Here is a 23739-nt window from a genome sequence, read left to right as displayed (position 1 = left end):
TGAAACGTCGGTGATTAATGCCGGGGAAGCCAAGGCCACGTGGCTGGATTTCCCTCTCCCGCGTAACCGGGCTCTGCCTCTTCCCCTTGGGAATTAGCTGGGTGCCGAAGGCGGCTGCACCTCCTCAAGTGCCACCAAGGCCGGAGGGCCTCGCTGTTAACCAAGAAGTTGCCTTTCCACACGCATTTCGTAGGATTCTCTAAGTTTTCACCTGAAAGGGAGGAGATGAATTATTCATCTCGCTTTTTTCCTTGGCTTGGTAGGAGGCTCTCCACTCCTTCAGAGTCCTCCAGAGTGAAGTATTCAAAACATGCTCAGGCTTCCTGTCAAAGTGACACATTCTCGGGCAAAATTAATTGTGATAATTTTGATGGATGAGAACGGGAACCTCAGGGTAATTCCTCGAGGACGCTCTTCGCAGGCTTTGCCCAGGAAGGGCTGTGGTTCCCGGGATCCCCTTTGTCCTCTCTTGCAACRCCAATGTCCAAAGCTGCGGGCGATGCCAGCAGTGCTGTGCCACCCGTCTCCGCTTCCACCCTCCTCGCGTCTGGGCAGCTGTGAGCCCGGCTTGGTGCTCCAAGCATTGACACCAAGAGACCTGGCATCTCTTTGCAAAGAGAAGCTCCTTCCCATGCGTTTCTGCTCCTGGGAGAGCACCCGAATGCCCTTGAATTTCCAAATTCCCGAATGCCCTTGAATTTCCCTGGGAAATTCACGGCTCCCTGGGGCAGCCTCCGTGTGCGCCAGGTGCTTTGGGGGCCGCCGGGGTGTGGAGTGGGCGGTAACGGGGCCGGCGCGAGCGGCGCTCGTGGCACTGGGCGGTGAGGGCTGGCACGGTCTCCCCGCCACGCTGGGCAGGCTGGCACCTCGGCGGCCCCTTCGCAGGGAGTGCTCTGAGGAGTTTAATCTCTCTTGCAGAGGGGATTTTTTTAATAAGATGCAAAGCGCAGTGATATCTGACTCACTGGCAATTAGACTCCCGAGGGTGTGTGCCCACAAACATCGCAATGTTTTCTAGGCGCTCTCTAAAAATGAATGCCTCTGGTGACTCATGCTCACCTTTATCCAGCAGGATTTCGCTCCTGCTGTTCCTCTCGCAGTTATTGCCGGAGCCGAGGCGTCTGCTCGCTGCCAGGATGCAGCTCTGATCCTCACTGCGTGCCGGGAGAATCTCCCCTCCGCGGGAGCGAGGCCTCGGCGCTCAAAGGGGCTCCGGAGCGCTGCGGGGCGCTCGGAGCCCGTGCCCTGGATTCCTTTGTCGCGCTCGGCTTCCCGTTTTTGCTTGGCTTTTTCCACCTCCCGGCTGTGCTTCCCTCCGGGTAAATGTGCCCTGCGAGGGAGGCGGCTCCTGGCGCCSGAGCTGCCGCGGCCCCGCTGGAGCAGGCGGCTCCGCCGGCTTTGGGACGGCCCAGGCTCCCGGCGTGCGGGAAGGGCCGTGGCCTCCGTGCGGCTGCCGCCCCGGCCCGCSGGCCTTTGTGCCCCCCAGGGCCTCAGCCCGGTGCTTTATTCTCCCAAAGATGGCTCTGCTTTTGCAATTCTGCTTCTTGCTCTGCAGAAGCTGTTTGTCGGCTCTTAGTGGTTCTGTCYTCTCATCTTCTCTCAATTCTTCACGCTTCCCGTTGTTTTTTCCCGTGTCCAGCTGTTCAGGGCTTGTGATTCTGTGCACGCAGGGGCCTGCGAAGCTCCCCGGAGCTGCATGGGCCAGGCCCGGACTCGGATCCTCATGTGAATCGAGAGCGACTCTCCCGCTTAACCATGACACGGGAATTAAAACCAAATGGGCTTGTTACTGAACCGTTTCACGGGAGCGTACCCGCTCGGGTGCGCTCATTGCGAGGCTGTTGGGCCCTGGTCCCGCGAATGGCCTGGGCGTTTGTGCCACTCCTGCCCGGTGAATTGTTCTAGTTCAGTCTTCCCCACGGGGAGATGACGAAGCCAGATGTGAGCTACTGAATGCAGACATTTCCATTGTGTAGGAGGTTGTGACATTTCAAAAGCTCTCCTCAAATGGAGGCGATGCTTATCTTCATTGCCGTGAAAATGCGATTTTTTTGGAGAGATCTTCATTAAAAGTTGTACTAAAACATTATTTTTTGTTTAGATGATTTTCACATGGGTATTATTTTCCATTATTCTGGGATATCTCTGAGCAGAACTGTAAATTCTGATCTGTCATTCCCTGTGAAGTCATATTGTGTTACGACAATATAATGAGCCTATTTTAATTATTTTATTTTAAAACTTACTAAGCTGCCACTTAATACATACCGAGCTAACTTATCTTATTTTTTTAGATCAAAGTGCTTTGCATGTACATTGTAATGACACGCTTGAGCACACTAATTGAGAAAATAAGATAAGCGTTGGGTTTATTTCCCCGCAGCGCGCCGGTTTGGGGCATTTTCATGCCAGCGATATTAAACTAGCGGCCGTGCTGGCCGGGAAGGGCCTGGGCCGGCGAGCGCAGCCCGGCGGCAGCCGCGCTCTGGTCCTGCGTCGCGTGGCCTCCCCTGACACCAGGAGTTTGGGAGCGGGGTTTTGAGGTAGCGTGACTGTGCTGTTATGGACGGCGGTTTTAGGGGGGAAAATGTCCCCTTGGTGTGTTTATTCCCACCCTAGGGAATCCCCGGGATTCTCTCCTGTGCTCATGTTTTGCCCTTTGGGCTCGGGAGGGGCTCCCTTCAGCAGCCCTTCGGCGTCGTGTCGGGAGCTCCCACCGCTCCCGTTTCCAGTAGGGCTCTGGATTTATATCTGGCTTTCACGTGTTGATTTATTTATTTTGTCAGATAGAAAAGCCTTGATCATTCTGCAGGAAATCTGGTTTCTTCGTGAATTGATTATACAGGGGATAAACAYGTGGAAAAAAGGAGAATTCATGAGCAAAGCAGAGAAACCTGTCAGGAAAAAGAGCTCATTTTTCATTTGAGGCTGCAGAGGAAACATATTCCTCAATGAGCCCACATCTATCAGCATTCGCATCAAGAATGCCAGTAAACCAAACCTGACAACTTTACCTTTCAACTTCGGGATAAAATACTGAACACCCGATCACTTGGCTTTGTGGCAACGGGGGAAAAGGGGAGCACAAGTGCGGGAGCTGCTCCCTTCTGCCCGCTCCAGCAAGAGCTAACCTGCTCCCTTTGGGTCGGCTTGGGCCCGGAGCTGCACCCGGAGCTCGCTTGTGAGACTCTCGTTCCAGGTTTCGTGGCTAAAGGAAAAGGTTTGTGCGGCGACAGGAAAGCAGGGCAAATTGTGGTGCAGAGGAGGTGCCGTGTGGGACACCCCGAATGGGAGTCACCGAGCGGTGAGCAGCGGTAGCGGGGCCGCAGAGCTGAGATGCCCATTGCGGCGCAGCAGCCGGGGGTGCTGGGCTGAGCTGCTGCGGGCGATGCCAATGCGATGCCGTTGGGAGCTGAGCGCGGCCTCGCGTCCCCGGCGCTGGTTCGGGCAGGGGCGTCTGGGGACAGTCCATTCAGCTGCTCCTGAGCAACAGTCTAACGTGGTTTACGACGCAGACCTGACAGGCCTTTTAGCGCGGGCTGTGTCCTTGTCGAGGGGCTGCGGAGCGCGTGGAGCGGCTCCCGGCGGGCAGCAGCGCCGGCTGCTCCCGCAAACGCGGCACCCGYGCCGGGCACGGAGCTAGAAACGGGGCAGAGAGCGACGAGGAAGAAGCTGATTCCTGTCGGGTTTATTTTTATTTATTTAAGAACACGATAAGTGGAGCTCAAGGCTGTGGCCCTCCTGAAAGGCGACGGGTTGACTTGGACATGCAGCGAAGACAAACTTCCCGGCAAGTTGCATCTGAATTGCGACTCTTGCTTCTCCTGATGCCCGGGGCTGCTACAAAATTCTGGGGGAAGAGTTAAAGAAATCGGGGACAAAAGCAGGTTTTATTTTAAAAGGCGACTCGCACAGAACGGCTTTATCTGGTCGGGACAAACGGCGAGTGTTAGTGGAGTCGGTCGGATGAAACGCCCCTCTGTGCGGCCCTGCGCGCTAAATGCCCGCAGTGTTTGGCGAGCCCCCCGGCCGCGGGGCCTCGGCGCTGCTGCCAGTGCAGAGAACTGCTGTGGCCGGTGCCGGAGAGCGGCGGTGCCGGCGAGAGGGGCGCCCCGAGCGGTGCAGGAGCGCAGCCGGCGCTGCGAGCGCTGGGGCTGCGTGTGCCCCTGGCTCCCTCTGCGCTGCGCGGTCACCAAGGGCCCCTAGTACTGAGGGGCTTTTCTCCATGCTTGGCCTATGAGGCTGGACCCGCGGTCCCTGAACCGGCAGCTCATTTAGGCTGGGCCTCGACCTGACGGGAGAGCCTGGAGGAGCTCTGGGCAGCTCCCTCGTGCGCCGGTTTGCCCGGTTTTCAGCACGTGTGGCTGCATCTAGGTGCTCTCTGGCGTGGCAGCCCCTGTGTGCGGCAGCGCAGGGCTGTGCTGGCGTTGCAGCTCCGCGTGCACGTGYGGAGGTACCAGAGACATGGCACTGAATTTGCTGCGAGATCCTGATCAGAGCTCTCCGTGTCTGAGCTGTCTCCATGCCTGTCACTTGAGCAAGGCTTCCTGCAGAAGCCCCTTTTCCTTTGTGTTTTCCGAGGAGAAACACGAGCCCGCTGTGGCTCCCACCCAGTGCAGCCTTGCTGGCCTGGCCCGCGGCCAAGGCGCTTCCTGCAGCGCCGCGCCAGGCGCCCGCTCGGGCCTCGGCACCGGCCACAGCCCGAGGGCGCTGCYGAGCCGGGCCTGCCCGTGCCAGGGGGAGCAGATCGGCAGCACCGCGGGCGTTAATTGCGCCCGCCGCGCGCTGCTTTCCTGACGCTCAAGGCTTTATTTGCGGCTGGGCGAGCTCGAGGCAGGCGCCGAAATCCCTGCATGCGCCTCAGGCTGCTGTTGGCCCCCCGCGGCTCCCAGCGCCGCCGCAGCATGTTCATGTATATACGTATATATGCATACATATATACATAAATATATATATAGGCTCTATGCTGTACGTCGCTTCACAGGCTGAGATTTTCAAAGGAGCCGAGGGAGTCAGGCGCCTAAACGTGTCGATGTTCAGTGGCAATTGAGTATGTAATATACTTGGCTCAGAAAACGCAGAGCCTAAAGGACTTACTGGTGTGAAATTGTCACTATTACGTACTATGAAGAAGCTTGAATTTGAGCGGAGGGGGCACCTAGAAGCCAATCTTCTCCTCAGGGAACGTCCAGATGCTGTGAATGCGCTTTGGGAGCGGGGAGCGCCCCAAGCTCTGTAGCTTGGCCCCGCTGCAGGCTGTGTGCTTGAGGCCGAGGGCTGCACCTTGTGGGCACGACGGGAATGGCTCCCTCGGCTGCTCCCCGGGCTGGACGGAGCTCCCGATGGTCACTCTGAGCGTCCCGTCCTGCYGGGAGCCCCTTGGGCTGCTCTGCAGCCGTCCTGCCACCCTGGCCGCAGCTGTGGGGAACAGCTCGGGGCCGCCCCGCGTGGGCAGCGCGTCCATTTGGGTGCAGGGCGGTGACGAAACCTCCCCGGAGCCGGCGGGCGCCAGGCTGGGCCGCGGGGCCCTCCTGCGCCTCGGCCTCGCGCAGCTGCACTGGTGTTATGGCCTATTTAGCTTGTTCCACAGAGCCCATTCTTGCTCAGTAGAAGTCTGAGTGCTCCAGACTCCTTGCTCTCAAAAATGAGGCTATTGTATCCATGTGAATTACCCTGGGGCTATTAGGGATGGAAAAATCCTGTCTCTCTTACTGCACCGGCTGTCCTRTGCGCAGCGGCCGCGCAGCTCAGCGAGGCTCGCGAGCAGAGCCCCGYGGCGTCGCCCTCCGTGGCCGCGGCAGCGCCGGCTCCAGGATTCGGCTCTTTCACCCTCTGCTAATTCCCCTCTATTATAAATCCTTCCTTCCCATCTCGGGAAATGTCACTTTAATTACTCGTGGGGAGAAAGTGGGGAATGCGGCAACTCCAGAAACATTTTAAACATTTTTATTAGCAGATAATCTGAAAGCCCGGTTCTGTAATATTAATAGGTAGTGATGTGGCACATTTATTTTGCTGAGGTGCTTCTGTCCATCAGCTTTTGTGCCTTAATTCCCAGTGCCAGCTTTGAAGGTTGTTGTGCTGTATTTTCTCACTGCTAGAGTTCTTGCCAAACAAGGGGTGACTGCAGATGAGGTGGTGAATGGGGGCTGCCTGGGGCTCCGGGGAGCCTGGAGCTGCCGCCTGCATGAGACGCATCCATGTCCTCGTCTCTCCCAGCTCACCTGGGTGCCGTTCAGCCYGGGATGGAACAGCCCCGCGCTGTTTCCGTGCTGCTGGCTCGAGGTTTCACTGCGAGGAGCAGCCCCTCTGCTCCGGGACAGYCGCGCGCCAGCGGAGGAGCGAGGGGCAGCGCTGCCGCAGGCCGGGGTGTCCGCAGTCCGCGGCGGGCGCGCGCCAAGTCATCTGCTGCCGCTGAGGCACCGAGGAAAGTCACCTTCCGAGGCAGGGCAGCGGCTCGTGCTYTGCAGCCCGCTGTGGATTCTTGCGAACGTGCTCAAAACGCGGCGCCCTCTGAGCGTCTCCGCCGGGCACGGGGCTGTCCTGGCCGCGGCGCCGCTCGGAACGGAGCGCCCAGCGCCTCCCGCGCGCCCCTCACAGCTACCGCTTGGACTCCCGGCGTTTGCGGGAATATTTTTATCCCAGTTTTGCTTGGTATTTGGCAATATGAAATACCCGGAGTTCATAAATCATCAAAACAAGGACATAACCTTGATTCTCTGTGCAATATCAATATATTACCTAACACAGCCATGAAATGGAAGAATGGTTCCATTTGTATAATTCTGCATTAAAAATCAGCCTATTCTGCATTTCATGCTGCCTGTGAAGTGTCTCCACACTTATGGGAGAAAGGGGACATTTTTGGATAGAAAACAAGTATCTTGTGAAAAGGATGCAAATAAGCACCTCTGTGCCATTGCTTGCCCTATAGATTCACACTCGAGCGAGTCTTTTGAGGCTTCAGTGAAACGGGTTATTTGCAAATGGCTTGCAAGCTGCTGACAATTTGTATTTTGCAATTTATCTAAACCACTCTGTGGCCATGATCCTAGTTAATTGCTTTGAGAGATTACCAAATTCAGGGGTTTCCAGACGTGTGGATGTACAGCAAGTAGCTTAATTCCACAGCTGCTGGATTAACCCGTTGCGGGGCAGGGAGCTCGGGGAGCGCCGCGGAGCCCGTCGGGAAGCGGCTCCCCCAGCCCGCGGGGCTCGAGGCTCCGCCGAGCGCTCGCTTAGTGCAGGTCTGCCAGCGGGAGGGCACCTGCGCTCCTCGCCATGCCCTTTCCCGAGCTCCAGAAATGTCACCRGGCCTGGAAAAAACCCCGAGGTAACTTAGAGATCCTAAAACATCTTGGCTACAATGAGTGAGCCGCCTTCTCGTGCTGCCCGCGTGGCTCCTGTCGTGGAGGCGCTGCCGGTTGGAGCCGCTGCCTCCGGCGCCGAGCGGCGCTCGCGGCTCTGCGGCGGGACGAGGCCTCTTCCCTCCCACCCGTCCYGCTGCGGGTAGCCGGGCACTGGCTGTGGAAGGGGAGCCCAGAGGGGCGAGAGGTGGCCCTGGCGGCGGGTTCGACCGCTCGCTGTGTCACACAAGCMGATGTCAGCACGAGGGGACAGTTTCCAAGGTGGCATTGGCTTCCCCGAGCAGGGCCATGGGTCACAAGCCACAGGAATTGGTGCTGGTGGRTGCTGTGGCAAAATAACTGCTGTCCTGAAGGTATCCGCTTTGTGCCCAGTGCCGGCCACCTCGAATGGCCGCGACCTGCTGCCCTGGAGCTGCGCAGCGTGAGGGGCAACAGGGTGTGYGATGGTCCTTCGGGCAGAGCTTCGGTCCCCCGTGGAACCGGCTCGGGGAGCGGGGCGGCCGCGGCGCCTCGCGCAGACACCGACGGACGCGGGACGTGCAGCGAGSCCGGGGCGGTGCCTCCAAATCCCCGAGGTCGGCCTCGTCGCTGACAGGCCGGATTCGAACCCGGACATGAAAGCACGTCAACAGACTTCTCGAGATAAGCACAGACCGTGGTAAGCTCAGATCCTCGTGCCTCCTTGAAATTAATCTGTTTCTTAAGTGCCAACTTTCCTCCTCTTCAAAGGAAATTGCTGTGTTTGAAAGGATTTAAAAGGGGATTTTCATACTGGGGAAAATTTTCAAACGTATCGTTGGAGGCAGAGYGGCCGCGCGCTCCGTGCAGGCGCCTGCACTGCTCCGCGCTGCGCTCGGCGCGTCCCCGCCGTGCAGAGCCGGGGCAGGGGAGTGAGGATGAGGGGGGCCGCGCGGAGGCTCTGCGGAGCGGAGCAGGACCCCTGCCCACGCAGTGCCCGCAGGAGCTCGGCGCTGCRCAGAGCCACGTGGCCGCTTCCCTGCACCCCGGCATCCTGCGGGCGCGGGGCTCTTCAGCGGCCCTTGGAGACCCCCGTGCTCCAGCTTCCTTGTGTCGAGCCCGTTCCTCCCCCTGCGCTTCCTTGCGCCTGGCAAAGGGCTTTAATCTCACTGGTGAATATTTATTGCTGATGTCTGAATTGCCCCTTTCRGAAAGAGAAGGGGAAACGAGAGGAGAAACAAATGACTAAATATTTATGCATTTTTATTTCTGCCAGGAAATGAAGCCCTGGGTAATGGTGCCATTAAACTTGGGCTGGAGAGCGATGCATCTGGGCTGTCGGCGAGGCGAGAGGTCTCGCGGCGGCCCTGCCGCAGGCTGCGGGGACGTGCAGCCGGTTGCCAGGAGACTGGGGAGGGAGCCGGGCTGGCCGAGCCGCGCGGCACGAGCGCGGGGCGCTGCGGTGCGAGCACGGGGGGCTGCGGTGCGAGCGCGGGGGGCTGCGGTGCGAGTGCGGGGCGCTGCGGTGCGAGCGCGGGGGGCTGCGGCGCCGCCGGGGCCGCCCCGCGGGGACTCCCTGCTGCCACAGCCAGGGCAGCGCCTGCTCGGCGGGACGCCCGCGGGGCCCTGCTCGCCATCGCCCTTCTGGGCGAGCTCCCTTCGGTGGCTCGAGGGGCAGGGGTGTCCGAGCCGCGGTGGTGGCCGGGCTGGTGCCTGGGCGCTCCGTGCGGCTCCCCATTGTTGGCCAGGAAGGCAGGGACCAGGGCCGGTTGTGCGCCATGCTGAGCTGCCCACCGCGCTGGGTGGGAGGGCGGCGCGGGGCCTCTGGGAATCCCGGGCGCGGGGAGCTTTGCTCCCCCGGGAGAGCCGAGGGGCCGGTGCGGAGGCCTCGGGGCAGGCGGCCCCAGCGTCCTGCTCGGGGAGCCCGGCTTCCCCGGTGCYGCTTGCGGGCTCGGGCTCCCGTTGCGGCTGCTAGTGGCACGTGTGAACCCGCCTGCGAGCGCACGGAAAGCCGACCCCTTCCCGACGGAGGGCACAGGTAAAGGAGAGGGCGACAAGAGCCGGTGCTGCCGACCTTGATGTGGAGCGGAGGCCGCGGTGGCAGCGAGCCCCGTCCCGCTCTTTCCTCTGTCACCCTTGGGGCTCGCAGGGCGCTGTGCGCAGGGCCGCGCCGCGGGGCGCTCCTGCCCTCTGCTCGCACTGGGCRCCCCTCGTGCCCGCCCTCCCTCCGTGCCCTGTCACCGGTGTCCCTGGCACCGTGTCCTGCACCGTCCTGCTCCTCCTGCCGGCCACACAAGACACCGGCTCCCGCGCTGCCTGGCTCAGGAGAAACCTCATTAAAATCGACATGAGAGCCATGTAATTACCCAAGTGTTCAGCCCCCGAAGCGGCRCCTCTGCCGTACGGCCACACTCCAATTTCACCACTAATTATAAAGTGCAGGAGAAGCTCCCTCCTTCTCCAGTCTCTGCCGAGCAGGAGTTGTGGAAATGAGCCTGGTCTGTATGGGGCTGCTCGCTCTTGGGGTGCAGCTCTAGCTTCACCTGCAGTGACGGCCAGTGCTGTCCCCGGGCTGGTGCCCCTGCCGCTGTCCCCAGGCAGCTCGACCACTGCYCTTACCTGTATGCACGTGTGGGTGTACCGCAGTGCACGCACAGGTGGGYGGCCGGGCATGGGCTGCAGCTGCATGTGCGGGGCCTCCTGCCAGGCCCTGCGCAGGAGGAGCAGGGTTTGAAGAGGGGCAACGAAGGGCCGACACTGCCCGCGTCTTGGCCCCCACGCGGGGCACCCTTTGGGTRCTCTGTGTGTGGGGAGCGCTCCTCGGCGCTGCACAGCATTGTGGCAGGCTGCAGGGGGGCCGTGTGGCAGGAAGGGGCTTGTCGGCCGAGCCCGGGTCGTGTTCCTGCCTCGCCTTCCAGCTGGTCACGCYGTGCAATGGCGGAGGGGAGAGCAGTGTCTCATGGACAGCAGCTGACGCGCGTCCCAAGGGACCCAAGTCTCTGAAGAGCCACCTAAATAGTGAGGTTCTGGTGGTGCCTGCGGAGCTGCTGTGCTCAGGCATCCCGAGGCGCGAGCAGCTGCTCCTGTTTTGGTGTTTTTGGAGGCCCGGAGAGGCTCCAAGGCCTGGAGAGGCTGCAGGGCACTGGGCAGCCCCGGGTAGGGCACGGGTCCTGGCTGCAGCGCAGGCAGCCCCAGGTGGACAGTTGCTTCCAGTTGCAGTGCAGGCAGCCCTGGCRCAGGGGCAGGTCCCATCTGTGGCACAGGCAGCCCCATGGTGGATGTGGGTCCCAGCCGCGGTGTGGGCAGCCCCGGGCTGGCACGGCCCACCCTGCGAGCCCGCTGTGGGCTGCCACCCTCCTGCCAGCAGCACCTGCAGGGCCCGGACCCCTCAAGGGGCGCGGGAGGCCGGGGCGGGCAGGCGGGCAGCGCTGCAGCAGGGCGAGGATGAGGACGAGCAGGAGGAGGAGGACGAGGAGGAGGACGAGGAGGAGGAGGAGGGTGTCCCTGCTGCCGCTGCTCTTCCCACGGCCGCAGCACCCCCGCTGCGGCCGAGGCGCCACCGCCGCGTTGCCCAGACAACGGCAACTCCCACTCGCTGCTATTTATTGTGAAGGACACTCGCCCGTCGCTGCCGCCGCGGGGGCCTCCGCCGGCCGCGCGAGCGCCGCTGCCCGCCCGCGAGGCGGCCGCGCTGGGAGCGGCTCCCGGGGCTGCCCCCGTGCCCGGGAGGGCGCCCGCCGCCCCGCGGGCACCGCAGCGAGCGAGGGCAGGCGCCCCATCGCCCACAGGGTCCTCGGGGCAGGCGCTGCCGCGAGCRCTGCTTGTCGCCCCGCGGCAGCGACATGGATCGCTCCCTGCTGCCCACTGCCTTTGCCTTCTCGCTCAGGGGCTGCCCCGTGCTCTTGTGCAGAACCCAGCGAGCAGCGAGCGCCTTTCTGGGCATGTGTGTGTGCACGCATGCGTAGCACGAGGGCGCGCTCCTGAACCGTGTGGCACCTGCTTTCTCGCCAGGAGGAATTTCACATTGTGCTAAGGAGCTGGGCAAAGCTGAACTCAGGCCCGACACGCTGGAGCGGCCACAGGCCAGCCCGTGTGCGTGTCCTCCTCAGGAAGCGATGCTCCTGGCCCCATGCCGGCGGGACCGGGCTCTCCTGGGGAGCAGCAGCAGCTCCGCGGGGTGGCCGCCTTTCCCGGCGGGCTGGGGCCCAGTGTCCTTCCCTGGAGTCGCAGGGAGGATTGCTCGGGATTTGGCCCCATGATTGTTGCTGAGAAAAGAAACAAAGGGAGATTTGTATCCCGAGCATTTCCATACCCTGGAAAACTGTATTTTGTCTGACGGTAAATTTCAGGGAAGGATGAGAGCTAGAGGAGAACTTCACAAAGAGAATGCAGCTGGGAAGAGTGATTTGACATGAAGCAATAACAGCTTTTTAGATCAAAGCAAAATTTGAAATAATTAAGCTGCTGACAGTTCAGAGTGATTTCCAGCTCTTCAATTTACCTGCTAAAGAGCAGGAATAAAAAAAGAAGTAAGAGCAGGTAAAAGCAGGTACCACGTCTTGCACTTCATTCCTCACTGCTTCCGCCACCCCTGGCAAACGAGGCTCGGCAGGAGGACGGGCTGCGCTCGAGGGCTCTGTGCTGGCCTTGCTCGGGGCTGAGCCGGCTTCCCGTGGGCCATAGCAGCTCCTTGCATTGCCTCCTCTTGCTCGGAGTACAGGCCGGCTTCCCGGGGGCTATAGCGGCTCTCTCACGTTGCATCCCCTTGCTCSGGGTGCGGGCTGGCTCCCCGTGGGCCGTGGTGACTCCCTCGTGTCCCCTYGCCCGGGGTGCGGGCTCTCCCCGCGCTGGCACAAGTGCTGTCTCCTCGCGTGCTCCGCGCCCCACTTCCCTGCCACCGCACTAATGCCCTCCATGTCTGTCCGCAGGTCAGGCTGCCCGGCAGGAAGCCATGCTTGGATATTAATAGCCATGTTCCAGCTAGCCTCGGACTGGGCYGCCTGCGAGGCGCTAGCCGCGCGCCAGGGCGACCGGCTGACGCAGAGGCCCGCGCCGCGCCACCGCCTGCCCGCCGGCCCTTGGTGGAGCGCCAGGGAGCTGCGCGTCGCCGGCCCCGCTTGGAGCCAGGGCCCCGCTCGCGCCGAGGGGCCGCGCTGGCGTGGCAGGAGCGGGGCAGCGGGCGGCCTGCGGGCGGCAGCGACCCGGCGCCCGCAGCCCCGCGCTGCCCGCGCCAGGAGGCAGCTGCGAGGTGGCGCCTTCCGCCAGAGGGACGGCAGGGCCACCGCGGTGCCCGAAGTCATCGTGTGGGGCCCCACGGGCGAGGAGGACTCCGTGGAGACCAGCACGCTGCCCGCGCGCTTCGGCCCCGCCACCACCGCCTCGGCCTGGCAGACCAGGGCTGCCACGCAGGCCGCCGCCACCACCACGAGCGCCCCTTCCACCGCGGCGCCGCCGCCGCAGGGGCCGCCCCCGAGCCCGGCGGGGGACACGCGCGGCAGCCACCCCGGCCGCGGGAGCACCACCGAGCCCGATGATGGCCCCGGAGGCAACGGCAAGGAGGCCCGGCCGCCCCGCATCCTGGGAGACACGTCAGGTAGGGTTCCCTTGTTCCCTGGGGCTCGTGAGTGGCGCTGCCTGAAATACTCCCTCTCACCCCRGGGAAGGTGTGGGTGCTTCGGCTCTGCTTCCACAGTGGGGAGCACAGCGTGGAGAGGGCCTGACCCCGAGCAAATGGGTGCTGTCCGTGGGCTGCCCCGTGCGGCGCGCAGGGGAGCGCTGTGAGGGTCTGTACGGGCTCACGTAGCCGCCGGGGCGACCCTGTCTGCGCTGCTGCTCACGTCCCCCGCACGTTGCAGCTGCACGTCCCGCTCGCCGGGACCGGTGTGTGGCCGGGGAATGCGGAGGGCGACTGCGTCCACTCGGCTCTGCCGCGGAGCCCGGGCTGCCCCAGCTGGTGACCGGCACACGTGGAGCGGAGCCGTCTGGCACTGCGGGCACCCTCTGCGCAGCCTCTTCCCAGGCGGGAAGTTCCCAGGTTCCCAWTAACCCGCACAGTGATTCTGGCCACCGGCCCCAGTGCAGGGAGTTTCTGTAAGCGAGCAGCTTGCTAGCAGAGCGGTGGGGTGTCCTCTCCTCACCGTGTTCAGTGTGAATAATTTATCCGGCACGACTAGGAGAGGGCAGCGAGCGCCCTCCGGCAGCGCTTGCCGTGCCAGGAACCCCGCGCAGGAGCGCGGCTGCYGCAGGGCATGCGCGGCACGAGGGAACGCGGCACGGGGGAACACGGCCCCAGTGGCCTTGTTGGCGCTGCGAGCGAGGAGCTGCGGGGCCCCCGCGGGGTCCCCGGGCCTCGTGGTGTCCCCGAGGCACGTGTGGCTTTGTTGTGCGGCGGAGCAGCAACCCGGAGGGGCTCGGGGGCTGGCGGCAGCTCCTGCAGCTACCGGTGAGCGGTGACGGTCCTGCGCTGGAGGGGCTGATTGCAGCTCGCAGGGAGGGAGGGCTGCCCAGCAGTAGCATCAACTCCTAAACCACAGCACTCGGAACCAAATGGAAGCTCCATTTCGTTGGGTTTTCTAGGGACGCTTTCTAGCAGCTTACTGTGTTTTCCCTATTATCGCGGCACATCCACAGCCATCTTCCATAATCAAATTGGGCGCAGCGCTCTGCTCCTCCGATGTGTTCCACCAGCTCCATTTGCTGTGCGGACACGGACAGGAAAGCAGCTTCCCACTTAGTTCAAATTGTGTTTGCTCTTACCGGTGCTGAACYGTGGGGTGCTCATATTAGAGTTTACAGGATTTACTCACTGTGCATTGACTGCTTTTAGCCCACAATGATTTTCTGGTAGAACCAAAAAATGTGATGATCCGATCTTAAGCACCATTAGCTTCTCCAGCATCCCCCCGTGGAGCAGTTGCGAGCAGAAGGAAGGTGTTGAGAGTGGAGGGAGCCCAATCCTGAATCCACGGGGGCCGGGCTGCTGCAGGGCTCGCTCTGCGCTYGGGGAAGCCAAGGGCTGCATGCGAACGGTAGGCAACTTGCTCTGCTCGTTGGGCTCCGCGGGCACACGGGACCGCTGCGCACACAGGGACAGGGAGCCCGCGGGGCAGGCGAGGGAGGCACCGCTGTTACAGCGGCCCTGGCGGCAGAGCCTCCTTTGAGGGCAGCACGAGCCCGGCGCGGGCAAAGCGGTGCCTGGCATGCTCCGCTGCCCGTGCGCCAGAGCTCGCCCGGCCCCGGCAGCTCAGCGGGGTGGATTCGGGATGGGGCTCCCTCGGGGCCGCGAGCCGCCCGAGCGCGCCCCGCCATGCGCATCGGCGTCTCCCCCCGCTCTTCCTCGCTGAAGAACAGAGGGAAAAGAGACAGAGCGATTTATCTATGACTCACTGAGGAACAAAAACAAGCTTAAAAAATCTTGTGCGATATAAAAGGTTCTGCTGCTAGGTAGGAGAGAGAAGAGAAAAGTGATTATTTTTAACGCAGGCAGAAAACAAACAAATGAGCAGCAGGAGCCATTCGGTTACGGCTGGCTTGGCGCGCGCGGCTGCGTGCCGGGGGCTCGGCGGCGGGGCCGGCGCGGGGCATGATCCCCCCGGTGCCCTGTGGCCGTGCAGAGCGCCCGCAGCCCACGTCGTGCCCACGCCGTGCGGGAAGGCGCTGCTCCGGGCTCTCGGCACGGCCTTGCCGGAGCCTCTGAGCGGGGAGGGCGGCGCGGGGCTGTGGAGGCGGCCTCGCTGCGCGGGGCTGCGGGGCTGCGGCCGCCCCTCTCCTGCGCCCCCTCCCTGCGCCTGTGAGGGGACCGGGYGCTGGCGGGGCACGGGCTGCTGCCCGGCTCCGAAGGCGCCCGTGCTACGGGGGAGGCGGCGCGGGGCGCGCAGCGTGAGCGGCTGTGGCGGCTCCAGGGGAATTCATTAAAGACAGGACGTGTTTAAGAGAAATCCCTGGGCGGCTGCAGTCGAGCTCCCTCTTGCATCCACTTGCCGAGATGCCGGGATCTGCTGCGGACTCTGGCCTTGGGAAGAGGGAGGGCAGAGGAGGGCTGGGAGCGGGGAGCGAGGCTCCGTGCACAGCTCCCTGGCCTGGGGCAGCGTCCCGTGGCTCTGCACGGCGCTGCGCKCCGAGCCGTGAGCGTTCTGGGAAGCGCAGGCTGTTCTGGCAAGGGAGAAGGGATTTTCCCCCCAGCCGTCGCAGATGGCAGCGCGTGCGTGCGCCTTCCCCCTGCGCGGCTAAGTGAGCAAGAAGCGCCTGCACTGCTCGCAGGAGCGGCTGCTGCTTGGCAGTACCCGCCATGGCACCTCGCAAGTCCCAGTGTCGGAGCCTCCGGGATCCTCCCTTGGCAGGGAGGCTCCGAGCAGCGKCAGGCTGCGCTCCCGAGCCCGGCAGCGGGAGCTCTCCAGGGCAGCACGGCTTTGCGGCGCTCTCCTGCCCGTGGCTCCGGTGCCGCTTGCTGAGCAGCGACCTTGCGGCACTGCCCACGCAGCCCTACTGCACATGGAAGAACCAGGGACATCGCCTCTCCCGAGCTCCTTCCCCAGGCAGGAATGTGGTGCTCGCGCAGCCGAAGAGGGAGCTCGAAGCCAGTGATTCCTGGCACAATGGGAAGGCAGCCGGGTTCTGCACCCCGGTGCTGATGGTGCGCTGTGCCACAGCCGCACCAYATCATACTGGCTGTGGCGCACAAGAAGCACCCCGTTGTTGCCTCTGGGTCTGGAACCCTGCACTGGGGGAGCGGTCTCTGCTAAGGACTCGCTGTTAGGCCGGGAGGCAGGTAGAGAGACTGCAGGATCTTCCACCCCGCCACGGGAAGGGCAGCTGGGCACTGTTCGCCGCGGGACGCTCGTGGCGCTCCCGTCCTGGAGCACTGCGGGATGGCGCAGGAGGCTGCCGGGCGGCAGAGGCGCCGCTCTGGAGGGCAGCCAGGCGGGAGCTGCCGTGTCTCACGGGAAGGCGGCTCCGCAGGGCAAAGCCTCCTGGAAGAGCAGGGCTGCTGTGGGCACCGCGGGCCGAGGCGCCCGGTGGGAGTGCGAGGGCTGCCACATTCCGAGCCTCCGCCTTGAGGCAACCAACGCACTGCGGGAGCTGCCAGAGCCATCCGCTGCAAGAAGAGGCTCCCTGGGTGCCCCACAGCCGCACTCAGGGCTGCCGGGACCGCTGCTGGGCTCAGGGCTGCGGAGGAATCCGTGCGAGCGCCGAGATCCTCCTGCTCCGCGTGTGGAAGCGGCCGGGGGAGGCGGAGCGCGACACGTCCCTCCTAGCGCATATGGCAGCTTGCGTATGTGACAGAGCCGAAATTACCCGGCCCTTCCTAAAATGTGCGTGTGCCGCCCRGATCTGCCATCCTCGTAGCACCGCGCTGCCCGCCGGCGCTCCCCCGCGCGCCAGCGCTCGCAGGCCTCCGAGCTCCCTCCTGCGCTCCCGGCTGCGCGGCGGGCCACGCTAGCGAAGCTGCTTGTGTTCTCAGAGGAGGCGGCRCGGGGCCCTTTCCGTTTATTTTGGGCTCTTCCTCTCCATCCTTTTTGGCAGTGTCCCACTGGGAGCGRGGCCAGGCTTGCGTGTGCACAGGAGGGCTGTGTGGAGCCGCCGCTGGGGTTACGCTGCCTGCACCCTGCGCTGCCTTGTGTTGTGTTGGAGCGCGCTGCGTTCTGCAGGAGCGTGATGCGTTGTATTGGAGCGCGTTGTGTTGTGTTGGAGCACATTGGCTGTGCGGGAGCACGCTGCGTTGTGTTGGAGCGCGTTCCATTGTGTTGGAGCGGGTTGCATTGCGTTGGAGCACGTTGGCTGTGCGGGAGCGCGCTGCGTTGCGTTGGAGCACGTTCCATTGTGTTGGAGCGGGTTGCATTGCGTTGGAGCACGTTGGCTGTGCGGGAGCGCGCTGCGTTGTGTTGGAGCGCGTTCCATTGTGTTGGAGTGGGTTGCATTGCGTTGGAGCACGTTGGCTGTGCGGGAGCACGCTGCGTTGCGTTGGAGCGCGTTCCATTGTGTTGGAGCGGGTTGCGTTGCGTTGGAGCGCGTTGGCTGTGCGGGAGCGCACTGCGTTGCGTTGGAGCATGCTGCGTTCCGTTGTGTCGGAGCGCGTTGTGTTGCGCTGTGCTGGAGCGCGCTGGCTCTGCGGGAGCGCCACTGGCTCCGCGGCCACGCGCAGCGTTGTGCCGTGCTGGAGCGCGCTGGCTCCGCTGCCACGCACTGCACTCCGCTGCCACGACCCTCTCTTGTTTTGGCAGCTCTTATTGCCAAGTGCTCTCCAGAGGAACCTTGTCACAGTTTGTTTGAACCAACTGCAATGTAATTGGGAGTAAATGAAGGAAATGGGTCATTTGCAAAATAGGTGCTTGAGTCGAGGGAGAAAAATAGCCCTGACTCATCTCTCCGTCTCGCTCCTGCTCCGCGGCGCGGGGCTGGCAGCCTGCGAGCGGCCGCCCGCGCTGCGCGGGGACCAAGCGCGCCGGGGAGCTCCCAAGCGAGCCATTCGCCGTCGCTGCTCATCCCGACGCGTTTGGGCGAGCGGCCGCACTCCCGAGAGGCTGGTGTGGGCACCGCGCTCCCGCTGGGRCCCCGGGGCTCCCGCTGCTCGAGCGCGCGCTGGCAGCGGCCCTGCTGGGGAATCGGGCCGGGCGAAGGTGCCCTTGGTTTTGTTCTATTAAAGTGCCAAGACTCCCATTGCAGAGCCCTTGATTCGCGCCTGGGCGGCGCGGCGGRAGGCCCCGCGAGCTCGGCGCCCACGCGCCCGCAGGGCAGCGCTTGTTTTCCTCTCCTTACACCAGCGCTTATTTATTTATTAAAAAATCCCATCCATCAGGAGCTCTCACAGATGTTGGTGAAAAACAGCACATCCTTGGGCTGCCGCCAGGAAAATCATTTCATTACAAAATTGCAACTGTAAAGCAGCACAGAAATCACAGACGTACTGTACACGGAGATGCCTTTGTTTTCAAACTGCTCATTAGGAGCGATACGCGAGCCAAAATTACACCCTGCGTAAGGTGAACAAGGAGCAGATGAGCCCAGGCGACCTCCTCAGCGAGCAGCACTTGGTCCCCTAATTCCCACACGCGACTCCGCGGGCCAAGGGCGAAGCGGCGCTGCCCGGCCCCCACGGGCTGCACGCGCCTTCGCCGGCCCCGTGGGACCGCGGTGGCCTGGTGGGGCACGGGAGGGTTCCCAGGGCACTGCCGTGCCGGTGGACTCGGCGCCCGGCTGCCCCGAAGCGGGGCTGTCCCGGGGTGCCCTCCAGCAGGTCCCGCTGCCCCCCTCTCCAGCCGCTGTGGTTTTGTCTTCACAGGTCTGGCGGTTCATCAGATAATCACGATCACGGTGTCGCTCATCATGGTCATAGCTGCTCTGATAACGACTCTTGTCTTAAAGAACTGGTAAGGTGCCCCGGGGCGCGCGCCCGAGGGTGGCAGTGCTGGCGGGCACGCTGGGGCCTGGCATGGGCACTTGGGGACACGCTGCTGTCCGCAGGGCAGGGGGGAGCCCCAATACCAACCACGCCTGCCATGGGCACTTGGGGACACGCTGCTGTCCCCAGGGCAGGGGGGAGCCCCAATACCAACCACGCCTGGCATGGGCGCTTGGGGACACGCTGCTGTCCCCAGGGCAGGGGGGAGCTCCAACACCGGCCGTGCACGTGGAGGACCCTCTCCAGCCCATCCCGCAGCCGCCTCGGTGCTCGGCTGCTGCATGGCACCATCCGGAGCAGCGTGGGACGCGCCCCAGCCCTTGGCAGCAGCAGCCGGGGGAGCAGGGGTGCCCCGCGCCCTCCTGGGCATCGCCGCCCCACCAAAGACCCAGCTCTGCCATCAGAGGTGGAGGGACCCCGTGAGACCCGTGCTGGCACCCGGCTGCGCGCGGCGCYGGGCACGCAGGCCTGGCCCTGCCTCCGCTTGCCCTCATTTGGCCTCCTGAGCGGCTGCTAAATAGGTTAGCGTGTAGCTGCCGGCGCTCGGGCCTCACCTGTCTCCGCGGAGCGAGCGGCCGCTTTGAGGTCAGCGGAGCGCGCGGCGGCCCGGCCCGCTGGGTGCGCTCAGGCTCCCGCCCCATGGCCGGTGCAGCGCTCGTGGAGCCAGAGCAGGAGAGCAGAGCGGTGGGCAGGGGCAGCGCCCGTGGGTCGCACGAGCATCCAGGATGAGCGGGCTGGACCGGTGCCGCGSGTACCCTGCCCGCACGAGCCGGGCTGGGGGCACCGCAAGGCAAGGAGCATCGGGGGGGTTCGGAAGTGGCTCCTCCTGGAGCTCCAGACCTTTCCGATGCCTCCCGGAGAGAAGGGGTTTAACTCTGTTGTTCTCATCCCCAGCCCTTCATTTGAAAGCTTTCATTTCCTGCAGATAGGAACCCATTGCTTGCTAAGTAATTCTTCTGGTAGTAAAGAGCTTATGTTTAAATTTTAAATTTGATCATTAAGAAAAATAAGCAAAGAGAAATGACTGCTCCATCGTGGCTGATCTTTCCAAAGAGGCTGAATTGTTACCTAATATTGCACAATGCATAATTGATGGCCGACAGCGCGGTTCCCCTTTCAAGTGCCACGATGCATTTTGTGCTGTGTTTCCTCCCCCTTGCCGTCTCAGCTGCGTGCAGAGCGGGAACACGAGGCGTAACAGCCACCAGCGCAAGATCAATCAGCAGGAGGAGAGTTGCCAGAATCTGACAGACTTCACCCCCGCGCGGGTGCCCAGCAGCCTGGACATCTTCACGGCCTACAACGAGACGCTGCAGTGCTCCCACGAGTGCGTGAGGACGCCCGTGCCACTCTACACGGAGGAGGCGCTGCACTCGCCGGGCGCCTACAAAACGGCTTTCAACGGGAACAGGTACGAGGGGCGGCCGCGCGCCTGCCAGCTCTGCGCGCTGCGTGGGGACGGGGGTGGCCCCGCTGGCTTTTGGGGGCTTTGCAGCCCCGCGGCCGCCGAGGTGCCGCCCGCCAGCAGCCGCTCGGCTCGCGGCTGGYGCTGCCCTGCTCGTGTGCAGCCCGTCCCGGGAGGCCTGGGCACGGGCGGGACACACACAGCTCGCGTCCCTGCAGCGGCAGCGCTGCCGCTGGCTCCGAGCCCCACGGATGCACTCTCCAGCCCCGGAGCGTCTGCGCTGCTTGTTTGTTAGTTCCCTGCAGCCAGAAAGGCACCTTGCATCCATCCCCCCSAATTCCCGTGCTGCCTCCTAAGTGGCAGCTGAGGAGCGGCCGCACCGCGAGCGCAGCCGTGGCTGGTGGAGGCGCAGGCTGCACCAAAAAGCTCCGTTTCSCAGCAGGCCTGGCTAGGCTTGCCTGTTGTGTCACGTACCAGTCCATGCAAGCCCTTCTTTCTGCTCGCTGCAGACCCTCCTCTTCTGATCGGCACCTTATTCCTGTGGCCTTTGTGTCTGAGAAATGGTTTGAAATCTCCTGCTGACTGGCCGAAGCCTGTTTGACTTCGCGGGGGCAGGACAGACGCCACGCAGCTCTTTCCTGGTAGGTACCACGCTCAGAGCTCTGCGCGATGCGCCGGTGCCCGGGGAGCCCCAGGCAGTGAGGCCGCCCCGTCCCCGCGCTGCCCAGGGGGCTTTGCCTTGCAGCTGACCAGGAGGCCGTGGCACCGGGGTGCTGGCAGCAAAAAGCTTTCCTCGTGCAGCTGCCTTAGGGGTGTGCCAGCAGCTCAGGTGGGCATGGGTGCCCGGCGATGGGTGCCCTGACCCTTGCGCTGCAGGGAACTAACGCRCAGTTTTGCTCCAGCCCCCTCTCAAGCTCATCACCTCTCGCGCCAGATGACAGCGACTTTGACTAGATGGTCCCTTGAGGCCCCTTCCAACCTCAGCYGATCTGTGATTCAGTGCCCCAAAGMGGCCTCCTTTCCCCTGCCCGCCTGTTGCGTGATGGCCAGGCCACCTCCTTGCAGGGACCGCGTGTCCTCTGCCCAAACTTGGCCCTCCTCGTCTGCCTTCGGCAGCGTCACCGCACAGAGCAGCAGCACTAAAGCAGTTAGGGTGAATACGTGGCGTTCTACTGTAGGGCAGCAGTGCCACTTGGAGCCATGTGCTCAGGTGAATTAATTGCTCTGTCCCAGGTCCCTGCTGTAACAAATCATAAATTCAGTGAGAATGAAATTTCCAGCCTTCCTCCCTGCAGCTTCCTCGGGCTCCTTGAGCTTGCTTGAGGAGCTCGGGCTCCTTGAGCTTGCTTGCTCAAGCATGAGGCTTCCAGGACTACAGCGGGCACGAGGGCGTCTGCAGACGCTCCGGCCGGGCGGTGTTTGCCCCATCACCCGCTGCCTGTGCCAAGGCTGCCCGGAGGCGCCGCTGCCTTCAGCCGCGGGTCGCCYGTCCTGGCAAGCCCGGCAGGCTGGGCTGGCAGCAGGAACCGCCCGTGGGCACCGCGCAGYGAGCGCTGAAGCGCCCCGTGCAGCCCTGGCACCAGCAGCTGCCTCGCACCTCCTGCCCGGGGGTTAGGGAGGCCGCGGGGGCCGAGGGCAGCAGRCGGCAGAGGGGGACACGGTGCAGGAGCCACCGACCCCGGGGCTGTGCCCTGGCCAAGGCTCCAGCAGCCCAGTGGGGCAAGGAGGGTCCATGGGGAGGCTGGGGTGGGAATGGGCAGCGCTTGGCACCGGCTTCCCAGGCCGCGCTCAGGCAGCTCGCGCTCATCTTGTCCCTGAGCCAGACCACTCGCCCTCCTTGCCTTAAAATATGAGTAGTAATAAGAGAGGATTATGCAAAAAACCTGTAAGGTAGCTCCAGCACTGACCTACTTTGCAGAAGGAGGCTATTTGTAACACAATATAAATTTTACGTCCTAAATAAACAGCATTCATGCAGAACTATGTAAATGTGGCGCAGCGCTCTAGAGGAGTGAGCGGCGGCTTGGGAGGGTGAGGTTTGTGGTGTGGGAGCGTGTGGCGTTGCGGCTGGCAGCTCCGGCACCGGCCCCGGGAGGGTGGCCGCTCGGCAGCGCGCGGCACGGCTGCCCCGGGCTTCTCTTCTCAGGAGCCACTGCGGATCTGGGCAGGGGCARGAAGCTGGTTTGGGAAGTGCCCTGGGTCCGGCTTGGCCCCCGGCGCAGCCCCCCGAGTGCCACCCGTGGCCCTCTGCGCGCCGCCCGCGTCACGCTGGGGATGGCGCTGCCCGCCCCTGCGCCTCCGCGGGGACAGCCATGGTGGCACGGCCTCTGTCCCCGGGGAAGCATCAATTAGCGCTGAACATGTAATTAATTAGGGCTTAACAACTGTGGAGGCTTTTCTCTCTTTGGAGGCGCCCAGTCCTGCATGGATCCGCGCTGGGAACGGGGCGGCGCGGGGCGCTCGCACGGCCCCTGGGGCAGCCGCCGAGCTTTTAGCTTTAGGAATCCTCTTCGTCCTCGTCCCCTCAGCGGCCGCAGCACTCACGGCGCTCAGGCTGAGCGCGCCAAGCTCCCAGGTGCAAGGACACGCTTTGAAAGGCACCCTGCGGWGCTCAACGGGTGCCCCAGAGCCACCCAGCCACCCCAGGGTCCCAAAGCGGCCCCCGCGCACGCCGGGAGCCGGGGCGCGCRTCTGACGGCCACCGTGGAGACCGCTTGCCTTAACCTCTGCTCTTCTTCTYGTCCTTAACAGGATTCCTCTGGCGAACCTGTAAAAAAATACTAATGGGTTTCCTGTACCTCCCATTTGTGTCCACCAGTAGGAGACTCAAAGAGCAGCATCTATGGGCCAAATATATTTTTATAGAAATGAACATGCCTATAGGTAACTGCGTTTTTCAAGGAGTGCATTTTTTGGAGAAGAGAAAAAAATGTGCGAGCGAAGGATGCTGTGAAGAAGGAGGAAAACGAGGAGGAAAAAAGGACAGGACCGAACGCCTGGAGCTTGGGATACGGACTATGAATTTGAACCTGTGCCAATAATACCGTTATGTGCCATGTACTGATGCAAAGACTTCACGAGAAGCCGAAGCTAAGTCAATAACACATAGAGATGTTAGAGGAAACGGGTGGGGTGGCATCTCTCCTGGTAGAGTCATTAATTCTTGTCACTATACATACATATTATATATAGAGAAAAAATATATATACACACACAAACACTTTTTGTACTGTAGCAATTTTTGACGATCTTAAATACTCATTTTTAAAGAAATGTCATGGGCTAAAAATCTAATTTCTTTAACATGCATAATATGAACTAGATAAAGGGATGTTTTCTACTTTGGCAGCTTGCCTCTCAAACCTATATGTGTATATATAGATAGACATATATACATATATATGTGTGTGTGTGTATGTATAACATATATATGTATGTATACGAGATATATATATATATATATATATCTGTTTCGGAAGTACATTTCCACTAGTGGCGACCTTACCGGACCTTGGCCGTGGGCAGCGGGTTCCCGGGCGGCTGTGCGTGCCCAGCTCCAGCCCGAGGGAGCAGCAGAGCCGGGAGCGCCTGGCCGGGGCGTCCCGGGCTCC

The 23739-nt window shown here is 62.7% G+C and overlaps 1 protein-coding gene across 1 annotated transcript in view; it reads left to right on the top strand.

The window, feature by feature from the left end:
* AJAP1 (adherens junctions associated protein 1) overlaps positions 1-23474 on the top strand; it is a 29402-nt gene extending 5928 nt beyond the window's left edge. Inside the window, exons 2-6 of the mRNA XM_026051099.1 lie at positions 12254-12918; positions 18604-18691; positions 19892-20134; positions 20638-20769; positions 22880-23474. Of these exons, the coding sequence (XP_025906884.1) occupies positions 12254-12918; positions 18604-18691; positions 19892-20134; positions 20638-20710 (1069 nt within the window). The 3' untranslated portion in view covers positions 20711-20769; positions 22880-23474. The remainder of the gene's footprint in view (positions 1-12253; positions 12919-18603; positions 18692-19891; positions 20135-20637; positions 20770-22879) is intronic.
* The last annotated feature ends 265 nt before the right edge of the window (positions 23475-23739 follow it).

Source organism: Nothoprocta perdicaria, unplaced genomic scaffold (genome assembly GCF_003342845.1).
Source record: "Nothoprocta perdicaria isolate Ctin4 unplaced genomic scaffold, notPer1 scaffold_72, whole genome shotgun sequence".
Lineage (NCBI taxonomy): Eukaryota > Metazoa > Chordata > Aves > Tinamiformes > Tinamidae > Nothoprocta > Nothoprocta perdicaria.
Note: the sequence above shows the minus strand (reverse complement) of the source record. Positions and strands in the feature narration are given on the sequence as shown.